General features: G+C 44.8%; 1 protein-coding gene across 2 annotated transcripts in view; it reads left to right on the forward strand.

Moving 5' to 3' along the window:
* The window catches only part of Iqgap2 (IQ motif containing GTPase activating protein 2), a 287742-nt gene that overhangs the window by 123977 nt on the left and 143040 nt on the right, over window positions 1–20725 (forward strand). For both annotated transcript variants that reach the window (XM_005356461.3, XM_013349678.2), the window contains one exon: window positions 14837–14993. In XM_005356461.3, coding sequence (XP_005356518.1) covers window positions 14837–14993 — 157 coding nt within the window. The remainder of the gene's footprint in view (window positions 1–14836; window positions 14994–20725) is intronic.

A 20725-nucleotide genomic window follows, 5' to 3' on the forward strand; every position in this document is an offset into this window, starting at 1 on the left:
AGAGAGAGAGAGAGAGAGAGAGAGAGAGAGAGAGAGAGAGAAGTGAGGGTCTGAGGACAGCTTGTGAGAGCCGGTCCTCTCCTCACCCTGTGGTTCTGGGGGTGGAACTTGGGTTGTCAGTGTCAGACTTGGCAGCAAGAGCTTTTATCAATGGAGCCATCTTGCTGCCCTATTGGTCTCTTTCTAACTAGGCGTACTCTCCAGTAATAGAGCTGTCCTCTTGAACTTCTTATGACATAGAAACTTATCTTCTGGTCCCTTTTTGCCCCTCCCTCAGAAAAGCCCTGGGTGTCTTTTCCCCCAAGGCGAGTGGAGAAGCTTCCATTTCCTCCATGCTGCAGGAACAAGTTTTCTGTTTCTGATGTCTGTTTAATGCAGGGCAATGCTGGCTTCATGGACAAGGGAAACAATGCCTCGTTGTCTGGAAAGTGTCCACAGTGAGAATCCATGGCGGTTAGCCACTAAGGTGTCAGGTCCTGGCTGTGCTGTGCTGAGGGCAGGTTGCACTGGTCCAAGGTTGGCTTGCCTTCCTCTCCTGCTCTGGTGACTCCTCAGCCCCGGGGAGCTGCTGTTACAACTGCAAAGCTGGCAGACAGTTAAAAGGCTGACAGGAAAAAGCAATTCATTAATTACAAAAATATTAGAATAATGTCCTAAGGTGTGGGGACTCTGTAGCCCCCAGGGCTCTTGCAGCCCAGCACGGACCAGAGAGTCCCTACTTCAGGAACAAAGATGGATGAAGACAGCCAGGCAGAGGCATGTGACAGAGAAGGCACTCTCCAGAGAGATGACTTCTTCCTGGGAAGGTACTCTGTGTGGCAGGGCTGTTATTAATTATTAATCTATATATAAAATCAAGAAGTATAAACAAGTTGTGTCCAGCGGTAATTGCTGCCCCCTGGTGAGCTGTTTGGGGCGAGCTGGGTGAAGAGGCCCTGTGAGGAAAAGGTAAACATGATTGCAGGGAGAGGAGGGTCTGACTGGCTTTCCTTTAGTCCCGTGGGACGGGAGCATCTCACTTCTTAGGCTTATTTTATATTCTATGTACAGAGTGGGTGGCTGCTTTAATTAAGTAACATTCTCTTGCATGTCTACACATTTTATTAAATTTAAAAGGTCCAAAAGAAGGGCACACAGGGAAAATTAGGTTTTCTTGCCCAGTTCTTCCATTAGTTACCACACCTCCTAGTTTCTTTTGTAGCCTGCTAAGGATAATTTCTGAGTAGATTTCTTAACTATGTTGGTAGATACAGAATGAACCTCACAGTGATCTGATGGCTCACAGTTGGCTCTTCTTTCTACGGGTTCTGTGCAAATCCAACCAACTTTGGCTCAGAAATATTTTGGAGAAAAGAGCCTTTAAACCAGTGGTTCTCAACTTGTGGGTCGCAACCGCCCTGAGAATCTAATGACCTTTTCATAGGGGTTGCATATCAAATATTTACATTATAATTCATAACACTAGCAAAACTACAGTTATGAGGTGCAACTAAATAATTCTATGGTTGGGGGCCACCACAACATGAGGAAAGAAAGGGTCACAGCATTAGGAAGGTTGAGAGAGACAGACTGTTCTTCTTGTAGTCCCCTAAGTAATGAAATATAAATATTTTCATGCCATCTGTACGTGTGTTATTTATTTTAAGTGTTCTAGAGGTGACTTGAAGAGAGTGCACACTACTCTATATAAAGAGTATCCTTTTGCATACTTTATATATGCAAATATTTATTTGTAAATATGCAAATATTTCATAGAAGGGAGTTTGATCATCTGTGGATTTGGGAATTTGGGGGCATCCTGGAACTAATCTTTCCTGGACACCAATAGACAATTGTGGATGAGTGTAACACATTCCCATTCCATAATAGAATCCCCTGTGTAAACATGGTTCGATCCACACACGACTGTATATAAAGCCATGCAATTACTATGCTATTGTGTAATGTAGTTGTGTACACAGTGGGTGACATGATTAAATAGCTCTCAGCGGTGACAGTTTCCTTCAGCCTCGCCTTCTGCTTTGAGACAGAAGGGAATTTAGAGCCTGCTCCAGACAGGAGCAGTGTCATGTAAGGCAGCTGAGAACAGAAGGGCACATCAGAGAGAGATGTCTGCTGCTTTCATCTCAGCATTTTCCAGACCCTGGAAGCCATGCCTTGCCCTGCTTGAGGATGCCAGGGGCAGAGACTGGGCCGACCTCACTCCTCAGGGCACTGCCACCGGGGACATATTGGACACTGGTTTATGCTAGGCCCCTTGAAAGTGATTCCCTTTGATTCCTTTCCCCCAATATATGAAAAGTGTATCATCTAGGTTGGTTTGTCTTCTTACAGTGTTTCTTACACACATGTTTTGCTGATGCCAAAGGTTTTGCTAGTCTATTCAGTAGGAAACCCTTGAATTCTACCATCTTAACCACCAGTTATGCTTCTTCATATGTGGATTCAAATAACAAAAGCTTCCAAATGTTACAAATGTTTTCACTTTTGCGTCATCATCTTGTCTTCATTTTACTGTTGCAAGTTGTAAAGGTGTATAACATTTCACCGTACAGGGCAGTCCCTGCCACTGAACTTGAAAGTTGCTTGTTTTTAAATGCATTTGTTATTAATACCCTCGGACAGTTGGTTCTCAAAGCTGCTCCATATTGATAGAGATTTTTCTCCTATTATTTAACCAGATAAGATGCCCGGTAGGGAATTACCAAGTGAAAGAGAAATCTGTCTCTGGCCTGTGCTGCCAGTGGCCACATTCTGCTTCTTGCAACATTCCCAGAGACAATCACAAGCATCTATCTTCCATTTAAAACATCCTGGGTTTATTTTTAGTGCATTGTGCTCAGAGCGGTTGCCATAGGAATTGATCTATCAAGTGTCACGGTGGTCAGCAGAGCAACAGGGAACCTCTCCTCTCCGTCTCCAGCACACGCTGTAGAGACTCCCATCTGCCACCTGCATTGTGTACCCTTTCTCTCCGGCCATCCCACCTGGTGCCAGAGAATCACTGGCTTCGTCCTTAGTGTTTCTGCTTGGTGACTGGCGCTGCCGGGTGGGCAGCCCTACTCCGTCTGGCCTTTGTGAACTATGAACTTATACACGTGAACAAATGTGGAAAAAGAAAAAAAGTAATACTTGGAGGCTCTCTGTTCTTCCTGTGTTTCCACGGAAGGGGAACTAAAAAGTGGCTGACTGCTTAGAGAGAGGGTGCGTATTGGAGAAGAGGAGGAGGGCGGGGGGAGAGGAGCGTGGGCGACATTGGAAGGAACATATGTTGGGTTCTTTTCATTCTCCTCATGGTGACAATGATTGATGGCATCTAGTGAGTCCCCGTTTGTCACTTCCTTAGTACAGCTGGTGGTGGGGGTGGGGAAAATCAATAAGGGCTAGGGAAAGGACGCAGGATGTAGCTAGAGGATGACATTAAAATCCTTGCTCACAGCTGAACGGTTCAGCCCACCTGCCCAGAGCTGTTGTCTCCATGTCTCTTAGACTCCGCAGGAGTCTGCTCACGACTCTTGTTTCCTTCTCCACCTCCAAGAGAGGGTTAACTGTGAATGAAAGCACCTGTAGTTGAAGGGAGGGAGAGAAGAGAGAGCCTGCCTGGTAACTTTCTTCCCTGATGAGATGTGGCCTGGCTCTTGCTATGGCTTTTTTTTTTCCTTTCCGACTTTCCAGAATGACGATGACTTAGTAACAAGCCCATGCTGAAGATTTAGTTGGGAAGCAGACAGTTGACTGTCAAGGGGACTCAAGGGTGGGGAGGAATTCAGGCAAATTAGTTGATAGTCTTAGGAAGCTTGTTGCATGTTCCTGTCCTTTTCCTGTGTAGAGATGTTCAAAGGAGTGCAAGCAGAGAGACCGTGTTTGGTTAAATGACATACACGGCCCACACAAACGCAGGAGGGAGAATTAGCTTCATCGTGTCCTATTTACACCGTGTTTGTGCAGTCCGCATGCCAGGAATTGCCACGGTCCCTTTGCCTTTCCTTGTTACTTTTCCTCTGCATCCAGCTATGGTTATTTTACAGTATGGGAAGAGGTTTGCACTCCAAATGCACCAGGCGCTTCAGTCTCCCTTGTAGCAAGTGTTAGGGAAGCCCCAGGACACACTCGGACTTTGGAGCTTAGATTCTGAAGCTCTGTGGATGGTGTGTTTTCCCGCGGGGCATCCTATGTCCCAGCAATCTCCACCCAGAACTCTTCAGCTCATAGATTTTGAGGGACCTGTGGTCAGGTCGCGCCGTGGAGCACAGTATAGGAGGTCCTTTGGAGCATCCCGCTTTTAGATAAGCTCAGCTTCCTTCTTCCCGTGTATTTCTTGGGAATGACTGTCTCTTGAGCACCTGTTGCATGCTGATTCCATATGTGGTATCTCTCTCCATTTTCATGACAGCTCTGGGATGTTGCTGTATTGTACCCAAATTCTGAAAGGGGGTGATGGGGCCAGGGGTGATTGTTGCGAACCAAAAGGAGCATGACAGAACTGCAGAACCATGTCTGAAGGCAGCTTTTCAGGCACCTAAAGTCCAGTGCATATTTATAGTACCCCACAGAGGGTTCTAGAGCAATGGTTCTCAATCTCCCTGGTTCTGCAACCCTTTAATACAGTTCCTCATGATGTGAAGATCCCCACCTATAAAATTATTTTTGTTGCTACCACTATGATTTTGCTACTGTTATGAATTATAATGCAAATGTTTGATATATGCAGGATATCTGATATGTGATCCCTGTGAAAGGCATGTTTGACCCTCAAAGGGGTTGTGACCCATAGGTTGAAAACCGCTGTTCTAGAAGCCTCCACTAGTCACAAAAAGTGTGTTCAATTTAACATCGTATTAAAGCACAGGAACACCTTGCTTGAGGAGAGTGACGTTTAGATGTGAATCATTTAGACAGGGCTTCACTGTGAGTTTCTGCTTAATCACTGGTTATTTCTCGGGAGTGAGCTAAAGCCACATTAATCTTAAATGATTTGTCAGAACCGAGTGGAGTATGGCGGAGATGTTCCCTGCAGAGGTGACAGCCTGAATTTAAATCATGGCCCCACTACTTACTGGGCTCCCAAAGCCTCTCTCTTCTTCTTGAGCTGGTATAAGAATGTGCCCTGTAAGTGCCAACTACCTGCTAAGCGTTAGCCAGTTTGCTAAGTAACTGTGGATGGCAGTTGTTTGCAGTTGGCATTACCCTACTACAATTGGCTCATTCTAGAGAAAACCCGGCTGTCAAAAACATATACAAATATTTGCATTGCCCTACTAATTGCTGGTGAAGTCTATAATTTGTATGGGCGATTGAATCCGCAGGGAGGAGTGGATTCACTAGGGATGGCCAGGCTGTGGTAAAGGAGCGGTTTGAGTAAGTCATTTACTAGCCTAATTGCTACCTGGAGTCTGTCTGGCAGGGCCGGCAGCTGGGCAGAGGAAGGTCCTAGGGTTTGACAAGCCGGGCTAGCTGCCACTGGTGGTACTTCCATCGCACTGGGAACTGGAGTCAATAAACTCACATCAACCCCATTGTTATCCCCGTGTCGCAGGCGAGGAACTGAGACTCAGGTGTTAGCCAGGGGACACACACTCATAAGTGGCAGAGCGTGGGTCTAATCTAATGTATCTTACTCTGGAGTTTGTGTTGTGTGCCTCTCAAGACAAACAAGATCCTCACAGAGTCGCACTCTGAGTGACCAAGTCCAACAAATAATCCGAAACCCTTAATCAAAAATGTGGAACACTCCAAAGCCTAAAACTTTTCGAGCTCTGGTGTAAGGCCACAAATGGGAAAGCCCCACTCATCCTCATGAATTAGTCACAATTAAAATCCAGGCACACTCGAAATTACCTTTAAGCTACATGCAGAAAGTGTAATGAAACATGCATGGATTTTGTGCTTAAAACAAGGCTGGAGATCCAAGACCGCAGTGTGCTGCCTGTGCAGTTGGTTTCTTCTGAGGACTCTCTCCTTCTCTCCACATGATCGTCCTGAATCCCCCTTCTTATTAGACATCAGACAGATTAGATTAGGACCCACACAAGGCCTCATTTTAATTTATCTCTTTAAAGACTATCTCCAAATATAGTCACACTTTGAGATACCAGACATTAAGACTTCAACATATGATTTGGAAGAAGTACTCACAGACACCCTCAAGAACTGTGTGCATTAATCATGTGGTTGATGCCTGGCTCAGGGGTGCAGAGACTTAATGCTCTCACAGAGGACCCAGTTCAGCTCCCATCACCCACACAGCAGCTCACGACAATTTATAACTCCAGTTCCAGGGGCTCCAGTGCCCTCTTCTGGCCTCCACGAACAATAGGCACGTGAGTGATGCACACACATACTGGCAAAACACTCATAAAATAAAAATAAATAAATCTTTAAGAATAAATGCATTGACTCACATCTGACCCACCAAGCTTGTTTGTCTTTGAAACAGGAACTCACTTATATAGCCAAGGCTGGCCCTGAACTCAGCTTTCTTCCAGGTTTCAGCCTGCTGAGTTGTGGAATGTTAGGGGTGAGACACCATGTCTACTTCACCTAAGTCTCAAACCATTGTAAAATCAGCTAAATCTCAAACCTCACCTCAATATCATCTGAATCAAGGGAAGGTGAAACTTTAGGTATGATTCCTCTTGAGGCAAAAAAAAAAAAGTTCTCTTTATAAACTTATAAGCCCAGTAAGTTAAAACCCCATTAAAGTTATAAAACCCAGTACCCAGTGAGTCATCTGTCTCAAAAATGCCATTACAAGACAGGTGGAAGACGGCATTCCCTTTCCTTTTCACAAAGGAGAAAGAAGACAAAGGTCACGGATCCAGAGGCAGTCACAAACCTCACAGGGTGGGTTACGTTAAGTCTAAGGCTTGAGTGAGAATAGTCTTCTACCTGATGCTCTGTCTTCAGTGGCTGGCAGAGCAGCGCCTGTTCAGGGCCCTGGGTGGCAGCAGAAACAAGGGAGAGACAGCCTCATCCCCCAGCCTTCATGAGCGAGGAGCCCCAGCCTCATATCAAGTCTGTTCGCAGTCAGAAGCTCTGACTGTCCCCTCACAGGAAGTAACGCCTTTTCTTTCATTGTTGTCCTGTCTCTGTGGCCTTTGGTTCAAGCTGGTAATGCTTCTGTTGGTGTCTGCTGCTCAGTTGATGTGCCGGTCATCTTCTTTGGTTCAAGCTGGTAATGCTTCTGTTGGTGTCTGCTGCTCAGTTGACGTGCCGGTCATCTTCTTTGGTTCAAGCTGGTAATGTTTCTGTTGGTGTACGTGCTCAGTCGATGTGCCGGTCATCTTTCTATGCAATGACTGTCTGTGTGCTTTCCGGAACACCCTAACATCTTTTGCAACTATGGCTGGCTACTGTCTTTTCAAATCTTCGCCTTCTCTTTAGTTTAGAATTGGACTAGCGATTCTTTCTTTCACTTTATTTTTCATTTCTTCTCCCTTTGTTCCTACTCTAAATGAGGACCCAGGCTGTGATGTCAGTACTTAACCTTCTCCTCAACTGAACATTCAAGGTCATAACAGAGAAATGCTACCTTACACAAAATACCAGCCTAGTGCTTTGCCAGTTGATAATGAAGGCCGCCTTTATTCAGTGTCCAATATCCTTCTTCATGTGCCTCTGAGACCTTACCTTCACACCCTTTATACCTGTATGTCTACTGCTGTCTCTATTAGCATCTAACTAAGCCAGTGTTCCAGGGTACACTGTGTTGGGAAAGGTTTGTCAAACTCAACAAATTCTGCTAAATCATTTTCCAAAAGCCTAGTCTATTCTTCATAGACACTAGAGTTGTATATTTATTCTTTTTTTTTTAACTTGAATATGATTTCTCTGTGTAGACCTGGTTGACCTCAAACTTGAGATCTTCCTGCCTTGGGCTTGAGGGAACTGGGTTTGCAGGCAGGTCTCACTACAGCAGCCCTGTGGGTCCTTTTCATGGTACTTGTGTACCTATGTTTTAGAGAAAATAACTGGATTTATGTCACTTTCTTATAATGAACTGAGCAAGTTTTTAAGAGAGTAGGAAGGTGACCCGTGGGTGCCCCGAGTTCAGTTGTTTTCTTACACCCACATTCCTCTGAGCTAATAATGCTGACAGGATTGTGTTGGCAGCTGCACACTGGCCAGCAGCTCATAAGAAGGTTTTCCATGGGACCATAATTTTGTATTTTTGATGTTTTTGCTTCCCGTGGGCACAAAAGGTAGAGTGACCAATTATTTTACATATAAGAGCAAAGAAGAGAGCTTTTTGTGTTCTTTCCGAAGAAAATGTTCCACGTGCTGCTTTTTCTTTTCCTAAACAATGGGGAGAGAAATAGACTTGAGACTCTTGAAAGTTCATAGAAAAAGGTACTTCATGAAGTAGGGGTTTTGCAGGGGAAAAAATGCATTTTCTTGTCCAGCAGTCCTACCTTAGGGACATTTATTTCGTCCACTGCTGCATGAGACAGGCCAAGATTTATGTCTCCGATTTCCTGAGTAGAAACCATAGCAAATGTCTCAGCCTCTTCCATGTACTGTTCAAGGCACAGCCAGTGCAGAAGGAGAGACTCTTTGCCCCTGGATTTTTGTAGGTTGCTTTTTGTTTGGTTTATTTCTTTGTTTTTGTCTCTTGCAAGACAAAATGATAGTGGTGTTTTTGGTTTTGGTTTGTTTGTTTTTGTCTTTTGGCCTTAACAGGAAGCAGGAAAACCTTTTCCTTTCTCTTCTTTCCATCTCCTGACTTGCCCCCACCGCTCTTCTAGAACCTTCCTCTGTTCTCACCTGCGTGTACAATGGCTGCATATGAGCACCCGGAGATGCTTCCAGCAACAAGGCTAACTCCAAAACCTCTTTTGGAATGACAGCCAAAGAGATCCTCTTACTGCCCTTTGTCCTTGCTCCTCTGTGCTGGGAGGTGACTTAGGGTTTCCCCGAGGGGCAGCAAACACAGGAAACACAGCTGGAAGCAGGGTGATCCCCAGTAGCCTTCTGGTGTTCATAAAAAGTGGCTTCAACACATATGGATTGTGGGAGTTGTTTTGGGTTTTGGTCTTAGTTTATGTAGTTGTTGTTTTTTAAAAGACAGGGTCTCACTGTGTAGCCCTTGCTGCCCTAAAACTCACTGTAAAGACCAGGCTGGCCTCAAACTCACAGAAGTCCTCCCGCCTCTGCCTCCCTTCCCGAATGCTGGGACTGAAGGTGTGCACTACCATGCCTGGCTTCACCCTGTGTTTTGAGATGCGATGTTCACACATTGCTGCTTTGAGCCAGTAAAAGTCATCAACAGAAAGAGCAGGTATGCCCAGGAAAGTCAGAGGCAGCAGAAAGGAGGCGAGTCAGTTCTAGTTTCAATGCTGTGGGTGTCTGAGCCAAGTTTGATACCACTTCTCAATAGAACAGGAAGTCTGGGCAAATTGATTATTTACCAGCTTTATGTACTATCCATACACAAACCACAGACTTGATATATCACTGCCGATGGACTGAGGATAGAAACAAACACTGCTCTTACAGATAAGTGACCTGTCCAGAAGGTGCCAAGGCAATTCAACAGAAGTAATCTTTTTCACATACAATGCTGAAATAACTGTGTCCACATCCAAGAGAATCCTAGCTCCTCCTGCCACCATGTATAGCTGCTTTAGAAAACAGGCATAAGGCCCTAGAAGATAAACATACAGCCACTGTATGCATTAGTTACTTGTCTTGTCACTGTGAGAAAAGAGCTGTAAGGAAGAGTTTGGGGGGGGGGCTTAAAGTTCCTGAAGATACAGTGTAACATGGCATGGAAGGTCTGGTGGCAGGTGCAGGAGGTGGCTGGACACACTGTGTCCCAACCAGGAAGTGGGGGATGCTTTTATCCTACTATTTCTTCTTTTTCATTCAGTCTGAGACTACAGCCCATGGATTGGTAGTGCCTACACTGAGGGTGGGTTTTCCTACCTCAGTTAACCTGACCTAGATAATTCCTTATGAACACGCTCAGAGATTTGTTTTTATGGTGATTCTTAATCCTACCAAGCTGTCAGTTGAGATCAACCATCATACCATATGAGCTAGCAATTCTACTCAAGTAAATACACAAGAGGAATGAGGCCCTGTGTCCTGATGACAACACGTTTAGTAATGTTTTGTAGCAGTATTAGCTCATAATGGCCAAAACATGGAAACCAAAGAACAGGTAGATAATATGTGATAGGTCTCACGTTCGAATTACTCAGCAAAGGAAGTTGGGAGAGGATAGGGAAGCAAGGGATGGATCCAGGAAAAGTTAGGGGAGGAAATGAAGTGTGGGTTTGATCAAGGTACATTGTATGCATGTATAAAATTCTTAAGTAATTAATTAAAACATTGTATTTCAAAAAACCTCCATGGAATGTTTGTATTAGCCAGGCCTAGGGTGGGTACCCATCATTTCCCTCACCTCAGCCCTACCCTTTTACAGTGAGCTGGGATATAGACCCTGGACTAGGAATAGCTGTCCCCTCGCCTTTGGGTTGAACAACATTGTGTCTGTGCATGCAGCTCTCATCGACACACTTTAAAGAGACAGATCTCTAGGATGTCCACCCCAAGATGGCATGCGTTCTTTAGAAATGTCCATGTCCCAGTTCCTACTTCTTCATGAAGTATTTCAATACTTTTAGATCACTCTCAGGTACCCAAGCTAACTAGTGATTCTGTCGGCAAAGCCTGGCACTTGTCCCAGTCGAAGGGTCTCATGGATTGATCGTGCCCTGGCTGGTGGCTGTTTCCTAGCTGTATCCTGCCAGAGGAGCTGAGATGCTATGAAGGTTTGTGGCAGTTCCTACTGGGCACTCCTTTAGAGAGTCTCTCAGTCTCACAATAGCCAGCCTCTCTCTTGTCGCTTTTGCTCTCTCGAGAGGTAGCCTGGGCCATTCACCACGGCTGTTACCAAGTGTGGCGGATGGAGACTGAGCAAGTAGACAAACCTGCAGGAACCTATTCGCTCCAACAGTGATGTAGCATTCTGACCTTACGCTGGGAGCATAGCACACCGTGTTTCCAAGGCATGACACTCATGACTTCTGCCATGGACGAAGCTGGGAATGTCTTGTTAACACATGTTAATAAGCTGTGGGCCTGGACTGTAGGGTACGCTCTTCTGTTGGTGAGTTCAGGGAAGTTCAAAGTAGGAGATAACACTAGCAAAAGTCCTTGGCCACTTTATCAAGTTGCTTCATGTTCCAGCTACGTGTCCTTGGGGGTCTAAGGAACTTCAGAAAAGCTAAGTTTTCTCGGAACATTATCAGGATTCAAAAAGAACGCTAAAACTCATCTGCCATGGGTAACCCCAGCTCCTCTTTCCGGGTTGGACATGAAGCCTGGGTGGTATTCCCTTTGAAGCATGAAATCCAGGACTCAAACAGCTCTTTAAAGGTTCTGCAGGGTAATGTGATGCTCGGCAAATCAGAGAGACATTATCAATAAACAAATGTATGCTGGTTGAGTAAACAGGTCGCCAGGCATAGAAGGACTCTAAAGAAAAAGATAAATTAGCCCCGCCTCTAATGCTATAAACATTAGCATGAACTCTCTCCATCCCTCCCCTCCCGCCACTCTCCTGTTGTAGAGCAGATTCTGATGGATCCCACGCTTACATTAAATTCTCTATGTAGCCAAGGATGACTTTGAACTTCTGATCTTTTTGCCTTCACCTCCCAAATGCTGAGATTACAGGCATTAGCCCCCCCACCCCCACCCCAGAGCTGTAGATCAAACCCAGGGTTCCATCCACGTCAGAGGTAGGCACTCTACCAAATGAACAACATCCTCAGCCTGTCATGTTTAGATTTTGAAAGGCTGTAGCTAACCTAAGTTTTTTATATTATAAGTATTTTGAGGCAACTGCATGCATATAATAACAGACAAAACAAGTGCAATTATCTCCCTTTTTAAGCAAGCTCAACTCTAAAATATTATACTTAGTGTTGGTTTTATTTTAGAATTCTTCTCCTTGCTCCCAACTGTCAACATATCTCTCTGTATTCCACCTACCAGTTGTCAAATATTGTACCCCCTCTGCACCCCAATTACCGAGTTGTTACAAAGCACTTATATATTGCTATATGAAAAACAATATTTTTCGGGGTAATTATTTGGAAACATAATTGGTTGGAAACAGATTGTACTTTGTTGTGAAATAACTTCATGCACTAATTAGTTTATCTAAGTTAGAAACTCGATGCTGACGTTTGATGCAGAATATCCCACAGAGGCCCATGCATGAAAGGCTCAGTTCCCAGAATGGGTGCATCGGGACATGCTCTGCACCTGTGTTTGGAAAAGCTTTGCTGTGTGTGTGAGGGGGAGCCGGGGGTGACATGGTGGAACAGTAGCCCTTGGTCTCTCTGCTGTGTTTCCTATCCTTGAGCTGAGCAATTCGTTTCATCATACACTCTCTGACATTGCTATCTGGTTCCCTTCAAAAAGTCTACCACCATGCCCCCCACAGCTCTACCCAGTCGTGGACGGAAATCTCCAAAATTGAGCCAGATTAAACCTTTTCTTTATTTTTATTGGATACTCTACCCCTCTCTATTTTGGAGGCAAGATCTTAGTATGTAGCTTAGGCTGGCCTTAAACTCCTCCCTATCCTTCTGTCTCAGTCTCAAAAAGAGCTGGGATTGCAGACATTCATCACAGAGTCAGGCCTTCCCGCTTCAGAAGCTGCTTATACCAGGTTTTTGTTACAGTGCCGGGAAGCTAGCTTGTACAGTAGCTCTTAATATAGCCGTTTTTTTTTCTTCTTGAAACTCTGCACTTTCTTCCTTTCTTTTCATTCCTTTCTATTTCTAAGGCCATTATATTGGTTCAGGTTTATGAAGCAAGGTTCATATAACAACCATCTCCCGTTCACCGTGTTTACGAGATATAGAAAGCAAAGACATTCTCACCGGCTCTCACCTTTCCCTGCTCTTCAGCTTCACAGGGCTCTGAGAGATCAGGACAGAGAGGCCTTTATCATTTAGGTCTGTCCCCCTCCCGTTAGCAGAGGAGAGAGGAGGCCCGCCAGATGTTGGAGACTACAGAGCCTGCCGCGCCCCCTCCCTGGCTGATAATGTAGAACTTCCTCTTTGACCCCTTTCCAAAGCTCTCCCGGCTGTGTCATGCTTTCCTTGAATTGTTTCCTGCCTTTCTTCCCTTCCCAGTTCCCTCCATCCCACCCAGTCCCCCAGCAGTGTCTCCGGGGCATCTATTATACGGATTAATTGGCTATAATTACCGCTGTCAACATGTCACACCTCTTCTGTAGAGCTGCCAGGAGCTCCCCTCTTCCTATGGCAACAGATGTCGTCATGTCTCATGCTTGAGGTCCTCCAGAACCCAACGTGAGATATTTATATATATAGCTCATTTCCCTTTTCTCCCGGTGAGCTTTCCCCGTGAGTCAGCCAGGTAGCTTTTATGTTTAGGGTTTATCCGGAGCCCAGCTGCACACTTTTTCCTTGCCTGCCAATGTAGGCCAAATCAGGTCTTTATCCCATCTTTAAGTTTACCCTGGTCACTCCAGGGATAACCCCATGCTGCCCTTTATGCATCCCTACATGGTTCTCTTATTTTTCCTTGATAATACATTATATTCTCTATTATTGTGTATATTAATATATACACATGTGCTAATTTATCTTACATATTCATGTGTGAGTATACATATACATGTATATGCATATTTTGAAATGCTGCAGGAATCAGCCTAAGAAATTTTTCTCTTGAAATAAGGGTTTTTATTTATATTTTCTCATATATTCTATTTTCTCTGCGTCTAATAACCAGTCAGGAATTATTCCTTACTTCTTAGGAGTCTGTCAAGTTTCTCAAAGCTGCTGTTCAGAGCCACAGCTGTTTTTAGCATTTGCAGTTTGGGTCAGGTCGGGTGTTAGGATCACAGCACAGTGCTCCCTGTCTGCCACGTGTTGAAGGAATCTGAGCTTGCTGTGCCCATATTCTCTAGGAACAGGCCTGTGGAGGTCCGGGGCTCACACCCACAGCTGTATTTATCTGTGGATCAATGGTGATGGGGGGGAGGAGTCGGGGACTCTTCTGCTGATAACGCTGAGTCTTGGCAGGTGTGACTCAGGAGGGGACAGAAGGAGCATTTTCTTCATAATTAGGATTTCCAATGCACAATGTGAAGCATGAACTACCCTGGCCTCTGGCCCACTGTGTGTCCTCAAGCCAGCAATGACCTTGGCGCTTTGCTTTCTGAAGTACTGGCACAGTGCCCTGAGATTTAATCTGATCTATTTAAAAAAAAAATGTTTTTAGAGGGCAGTGGGAAATATATCTTCCTCTAAAATGTGGGTATGTTTAATGTATTCCTGTGTATTATTTAAGCAACCTGAGCCACTTGCTGAATTTCCCATGGTCCTGGCTTCCTTGGTGGCCACTCTACACCGAGTCAGCTGCACTGAGTGTGGTACGCTGGACTGTCCCCTCCCTAAGGCACAGCTCCTACAGGAATTGCCCAACTCATAAGCCCGACGTCAGTTTTATGACATGCCAGCAGTCCATGCCAGCAGGACTAATTCCACCCTTACAAAATGGTTTGGCCTCCCCCCACTCCCCTGACACTGACGGGAATTAGCAGAGGTTCAGACAAAGGTGAGCTTGGCAAGTCCTGGCCCACTAGTGAGCTCTGTGCCTCTCAACTAAACCCTCTTGTTCACCTCCTGTCCTGAATCCTTGTTCTGCCCAGAAAGTCTACCCTTCCAGAAAGATCCTTGAGGCCTGTTTTCTCCCACGTGTCTCTAGCACACAGGGAAGCACTGTATGTCTCTTTTCCAGAATGTTACCTGCCTGGAATCACTTCAATGTTTTATGGTCTTTTCAGATGGATGGAAGTCTGCTTAGTTGAAGAACTGCCACCAACCACTGAACTGGAAGAAGGGCTCCGGAACGGAGTCTACCTTGCGAAGCTAGCCAAGTTCTTTGCCCCGAAAATGGTATCAGAGAAGAAGATCTATGACGTGGAACAGACTCGTTATAAGGTAACCAACCACCTGGGAGCTAAATGCTTTTGACTTTACGCAAAATGCAAGTTTGGTGTGTCTTCTCCTTTACCCGTTTCCTTCCTATGGTTGCTGTAAGGATTTGGGGAGGGGGCATCCTAGGTCTTTGGAGCCTATTAACAGTCATTCCGGGAGCCGAAGCCCTTTGAGAAAGAATGTGTTCGGTTTCCAGGCTAAGGCCGAGAGGCTTCTGTTTGGGGTTTCCAAAGCTTCCGCTGTTATTCCTTCATGGAGGTCGTTTGTGACTTTATTAGTTACAATGACTATAAAAGTAAAAGTGCATCCTGCTTCCTTTTTACCACCATCACGGCCTCCTGGTCCTACAGCTCTCCTGAAGGAGTGAATACTCGCAATCAACTCCTCCCTGAGGACGAATAGGCAGTTAGCGTTTGCTGGGAGGTAACTACTGGTCCATCACTCATCACCTTAGCCAGCCCCTCACCATGCTCCTAGAAGTAACTCTAGACTCAGAGGGTCACAGACCAAAAACAGACATGGAAATAGTGTAGGGTTAAGCCCGCCCATTTAGGGCGGGTTTGACTGATTACACTGATTACACTGTTACAGAGGCGCTTGTCAGGCAGGGCGGGCCGGGGAGTGCTAATACTTTAGCAGGCACTGGGAAAGATCCAGTCGCTCAGAATCTCAGCTGTGTCCCCAACCGTGGTCGGATCGGCTGAAAGGGTACACAGTCTGCGCGCCCAGCTCAGATCCTGAAGATGCAGCAGCCCGCACCTCAGCCAGGGAGTCCCAGTCAAAACCAGCAAGGCCCCACGGGGCGGGCGCCAAATGTACTGGCGTAAATAAATGCAGACAAATATTAAAAATATATATATATAATTTTAATGATTAAATAAAAATTACAGAACCGAAGTTCCCGCACAGCACAGGAGGTAGGAAAGCAAGAGAGCGCACAGCTTCCGCGCGCTCCATATATTCTTAAACAACCACCCCAGACAAACCCGCCCTAAATGGGCGGGCTTAACCCTACATAAATAGAAGTGGGGCTGGTTGACAAGAGGGAGGAGATCAGTGGGGAGGGGGGGGAGCAAGAGAAGGTAATAGGGGTGAATAGAATCAAAATATATAATTTTATAAAAATATTATAACGAAACCCCTCAATCTAGTGGGTCTCAACCCTTCTAATGCTGCGACCCTTTAATGCAGTTCTTCATGTTGTGGTGACCCCCAACCATAAAATTATCTCATTGCTACTTTGTAACTGTAGTTTTGCTACTGTTATGAATTGTAATGTAAGTATTGTATGCAAGATATGCGACCCTATGAAAAGGTAATTTGACCCTCCAAAAGGGTCGTGTCCCACAGGTTGAGAACCACTGCCTTGGTAGATATAATTAACATATGTTAATAAAATGTGGTTGTTAAAAAAGTTTCATGAAACAAATATTCTTTGAACTTGTGGCCCAGAAAAGACTTAGGTCAATGTAGTTAAAATGATATTAAAAGGTCAGGCAGGAATATTTTTCTATTTGGTGTTTTAAAAACAACAACAAAAGGCTAACCTTTTTGTATGTAAGTGGTTTTAAGAATTCTCTCATGACTGATTTAAGGAGAATCAGAAAATAAATATCACTGTTACCTTGGAAGGAAAATAGACACAATAGAGGAAAATAGTCTTATTTAAACATGGTAGGAGTAAGGTTAGGGAGACAAAATCCTAGTAAATATCAATCTTATATTAAAAACTAATCTTGTTCTCTCAGAGAAATTGAAAGATTTACAGATCAAATGCTATTTTCTTTTAGGCTCACTGGGGAAAAGGCGGGTAGATGATGTAAAACTGGCCATGAATGTGTAACTATGGAAACTGACTGATGGACAGTGGGAGATCGCTACACTGTCCTGTCTCCTTTATGTTTGCGCTTTCCCACTAAAAGGGGGGACTGCAGACACCACGCTGAAAGGTTCCTTCCTGTAGCACAGATGTATCTCAAGAGCCACTTTAGAACATGTGTGTGGCGGTCTGTTACAGAAGATGTCATAACTTGTTCTCTGCACGTCAAGCACTCAGAGCTATGGTACAGATATATGTGTGAGAGCCCCTTTAGAACATGTGTGTGGCGGTCTGTTACAGAAGATGCCATAGCTTATTCTCTGCACATCAAATGTTCAAAGCTCCTTAGAAACTTGATCTTCCTTTTCTTTTTTTTCCCCTTTTTTGTGGCTATGTGTATGGTATCCATGCATGTATGTGTGCATGTTTGCAGGTGTATAAGGGGCACATGTGTGTCCAGACCTCAGTCACTCCACTTTCTTCAGGCTCTTGCCGAACTCAGAACTCACCCGTTCTGATTAGTCTGACTAGGTGACTTGCTGACCTCAGTCAACAGCTTGCCCCAGGAATCCCTCCTCTCTTCCTCTCCAGTGCTAGGATTCAAGCATGCTGTACCTGTTGGGAGTTCACGTAGGTTCGGGTATCCAGACTCTGGTCCTGATGCTTGTCCACCAAGCCGTCTCAGCTCCTGCCTGACTCTATTCTCTTAAGAAGTTTAAGATTTTTGTTGGTTTGTGGTATAGGGATCCCACGTAGTCCCTCACATATACTAGGCAAATGCTCAACCACTAAGGTACATCTCCAGCCCATATTTAGAGTCACCTGCCTCTTTCTCTCCTCCCCCATCCCTCTCTCTCTTTATTAGGGATAAATTCTAAGACTTTGTGCATTGCTTGGCAAGCACTCCTAATACTGAGCTATATCCCCGGCCCCACATTTAATTCAGTATATTGGTATTTTGTCTGCAATCCTTAAAAGTTATTTCTCACTGAATGGTGATGGTGCACACCATTAATCCCAGCACTTCGGAGGCAGAGGCAGGTGGATCTCTGTAAATTCAAGGCCAATCTGGTCTGCAGAGTGAATTCCTATTACACAAAGAAACCCTGTCTCAAAAAAACCGAAGCCAAAGCAAACAAATAAAGTTATTTCTCTTATAATTGCAGGGAAAATATAGAACATGGCTGAAAATGGAATGAACAGGAAACGTATTTTAGATGAAATGACTTCCTTGTTTTAAGCACAAGTAAGAGTTTGTTATAGCCCCTCATGCTTGACATCTTATGGTAAATTTTCCCTATAAATGGACTCTTAAAAAGGTTAAATTATGTAGGATAGTTGTTATTCTAACATGTATTCTTGAATGTACATATTGGATTCAGATCATTATTTGAATAACTTCTAAATCATAGAACACAGAGTCCTATGGCAGAGCTCTTTGGGGTCCATGCTTATTGCTTAGACCAGAGTTCTCAACCTTCCCAATGCTTTGACCCTTTAACCTTATAGTTCCTCATGTTGCAGTGACTCCCAACCATAAAATTATTTTCATTGTTACTTCATAACTAATTTTGCTAGTGTTGTGAATTATAATGTAAATTGCTAATATATGCAACCCCTGTGAAAGGGTCATTTGATGAGAACCAGTGACTTAGACAGACAGGCCACCTAGCACAGGCTTGTCTGGAAAGCTGTGAGGAGCAAGGGTTTGCATTCATCAAAGGTCATTTGGGTTCCTGACAGACTGTTAAAATAGCAAGTCACCCAAGTTTAAATTTTTTAAGAAGAAAATTAGAGAATCATAGGAGAAAACCTATGCTCCCATCCACAAGATGAACCTGCACCCACATTTTAGACTCTATTGTCAAGTGATTATTATCAAGATCAAGGCCTGTTAGTGACTCAGTACCATGTCACTAGACTAGGTACCAGACGTGAAGGGGAAACTGGGGACGTTTTCTTTAGGCTTTGTGAGCAGTGAGGCTCAAGTTTAGAAGCAGACCCTCCATGGACTTGAGTCCTGGAGTCAACTCAGGACTGGTTCTTTTTTCCCTGGCACATCATAGACCTTGACATTGGGCATCTGCTTAGGACGCCTATGGCAGTAGCTTCAGGGATATTTAATCAGACACTTTCTCTAGGCATCAAAGAGCCCACTATCAAGATGAATGTCAGCTTTTCCTTAGAATGGGGACAGGAGCAACTACGTTGTTGGTCTCTTGGGTCTCTTGTTATGAAACAGTATTTACAGGGCACAGGCAGATGATGATATTGTGAACAAAGCATTGTAGGAGAGAAAAGTGTTCTCAGGGGCAATCCCAGAAGGCCCCTGGAAGACAGGCCCTGTGCAGAAATAAGGCTGAGCAAGGGCAGAATGAGGAGGCTGTTGCCAGCTGTGGTGTGGGTATGGTGTGCTGTCGAGTTACAGGGAAAATATAGTATGTATCAGAACGAGCCCTCAGTGGGATCTTGGAGAGCAGCTTCTTCATGATAGAAATTCTTAGTAGTTTCCTGTGTAATCATAAAGTTTCACATTAAAGATGTTTTGGTTTTGATACGGTAACAAAGAGAGACAAACTTTCATGAGTAAATGACACATCTTCCTGTTCCTGAGTCCTTTGGGGCAAGAGTCCTCTGTATAGTCTCTTCAAGGGTCCCTAGACTGTGAGATGACAATGAGGATGTTTAAACATAAGGGACGCTCCATAGCACGGGTGTGGTGCTTCAGTGCACCATCTGGAAAACCATGAGTTCGCAAAGAGCAGGCTCCCACTGCAGCTGTAAGCACAGTCTTCCTCTTAGACACAGCATCTCCACGGTAGATCAGGCCCTCGATTCCCGAAAGACACGGTATTAGGCTCGGCAGCTTTCATATTTGCCTGGCAACAAACCGAGAAACCTGGTGCCTTACTGATCTAGGGTTAGAAAGATGTCCTGGCTACTATCTATGAGCCTTCCAGACATGAGTACTCCATACGTAGGCAATTCCATCCTCTCTCCTAAGATATGTGGCCATGCTGTATGTGCTATAACACCCGTTATTGTCTTTCTTGGATACTCTGCAGTGTATGAGATTCTCTTACGGTCTGGCAAGGTGGCTCAGTGGGTAAAGGTACTTCCTTCCAAGTACCAACTGATGACCCAAGTTTCATCTCTGAAACTCACGTGGTGGAAAGAGAAAACTGGCTCCCTCAGATTTTCCTCTAACTTCCAAACAAGTGCCGTGGCATGCACATGCATGTACATATGTAAACACATGTGCAGGCGTGCGCACACACACACACGTAAATTTTTTTAAGATTGTTCTGTGCTCAGTCCACAGTAAGTCGTGTAGAAGTTGATCCATGGGAGGGCTTGGGAAATAGGTGAAGGACCACATGACAGGGTCAGGTAAGCCAGAAGCCTTTATCGTGTGTGTGTGTGTGAGAGTGTGTGTGTGTGTGTGTGTATGCTTTCCTTGATTGTACTTTTCTGTTGCTGTGAGAAAACACCATGACTATGGCAACTTAATAGTTTATTTTGGCTTCAGGGTCCAGAGGCCTAAGAGTTCCTGATGGCTGAGCAGTGACATAGCAACAAGCGTTAGACATGGCAGCAGGAACAGGGAGCTGAGAGCACACATCTTGGATGTCAAGTAGGAAGCAGAAAGAATGAGCTAGAAATAGCAAGGCCTTTTACTCTTAAAGTTGACTCCCAATCGCATACCTCCTTCAGCAAGGCCATGCCATCTACACTTCCAAAGAGGTCCGCCAACGGGAGACCGCGAATTCAAATGCCTGGGCCTATGGGGGGACATTTCTTATTCAAGCTACACCTTGGAACTTGCTCAATGTGCTTAGAGTCTGACCTTCTGCCTTGGGGAACCTTGAGGTGTGTTAGCACAAGCTGAACTCTGACCCCTCACCACTGAATTGAG

Source organism: Microtus ochrogaster, chromosome 19 (genome assembly GCF_000317375.1).
Source record: "Microtus ochrogaster isolate Prairie Vole_2 chromosome 19, MicOch1.0, whole genome shotgun sequence".
Taxonomy (NCBI): Eukaryota; Metazoa; Chordata; class Mammalia; order Rodentia; family Cricetidae; genus Microtus; species Microtus ochrogaster.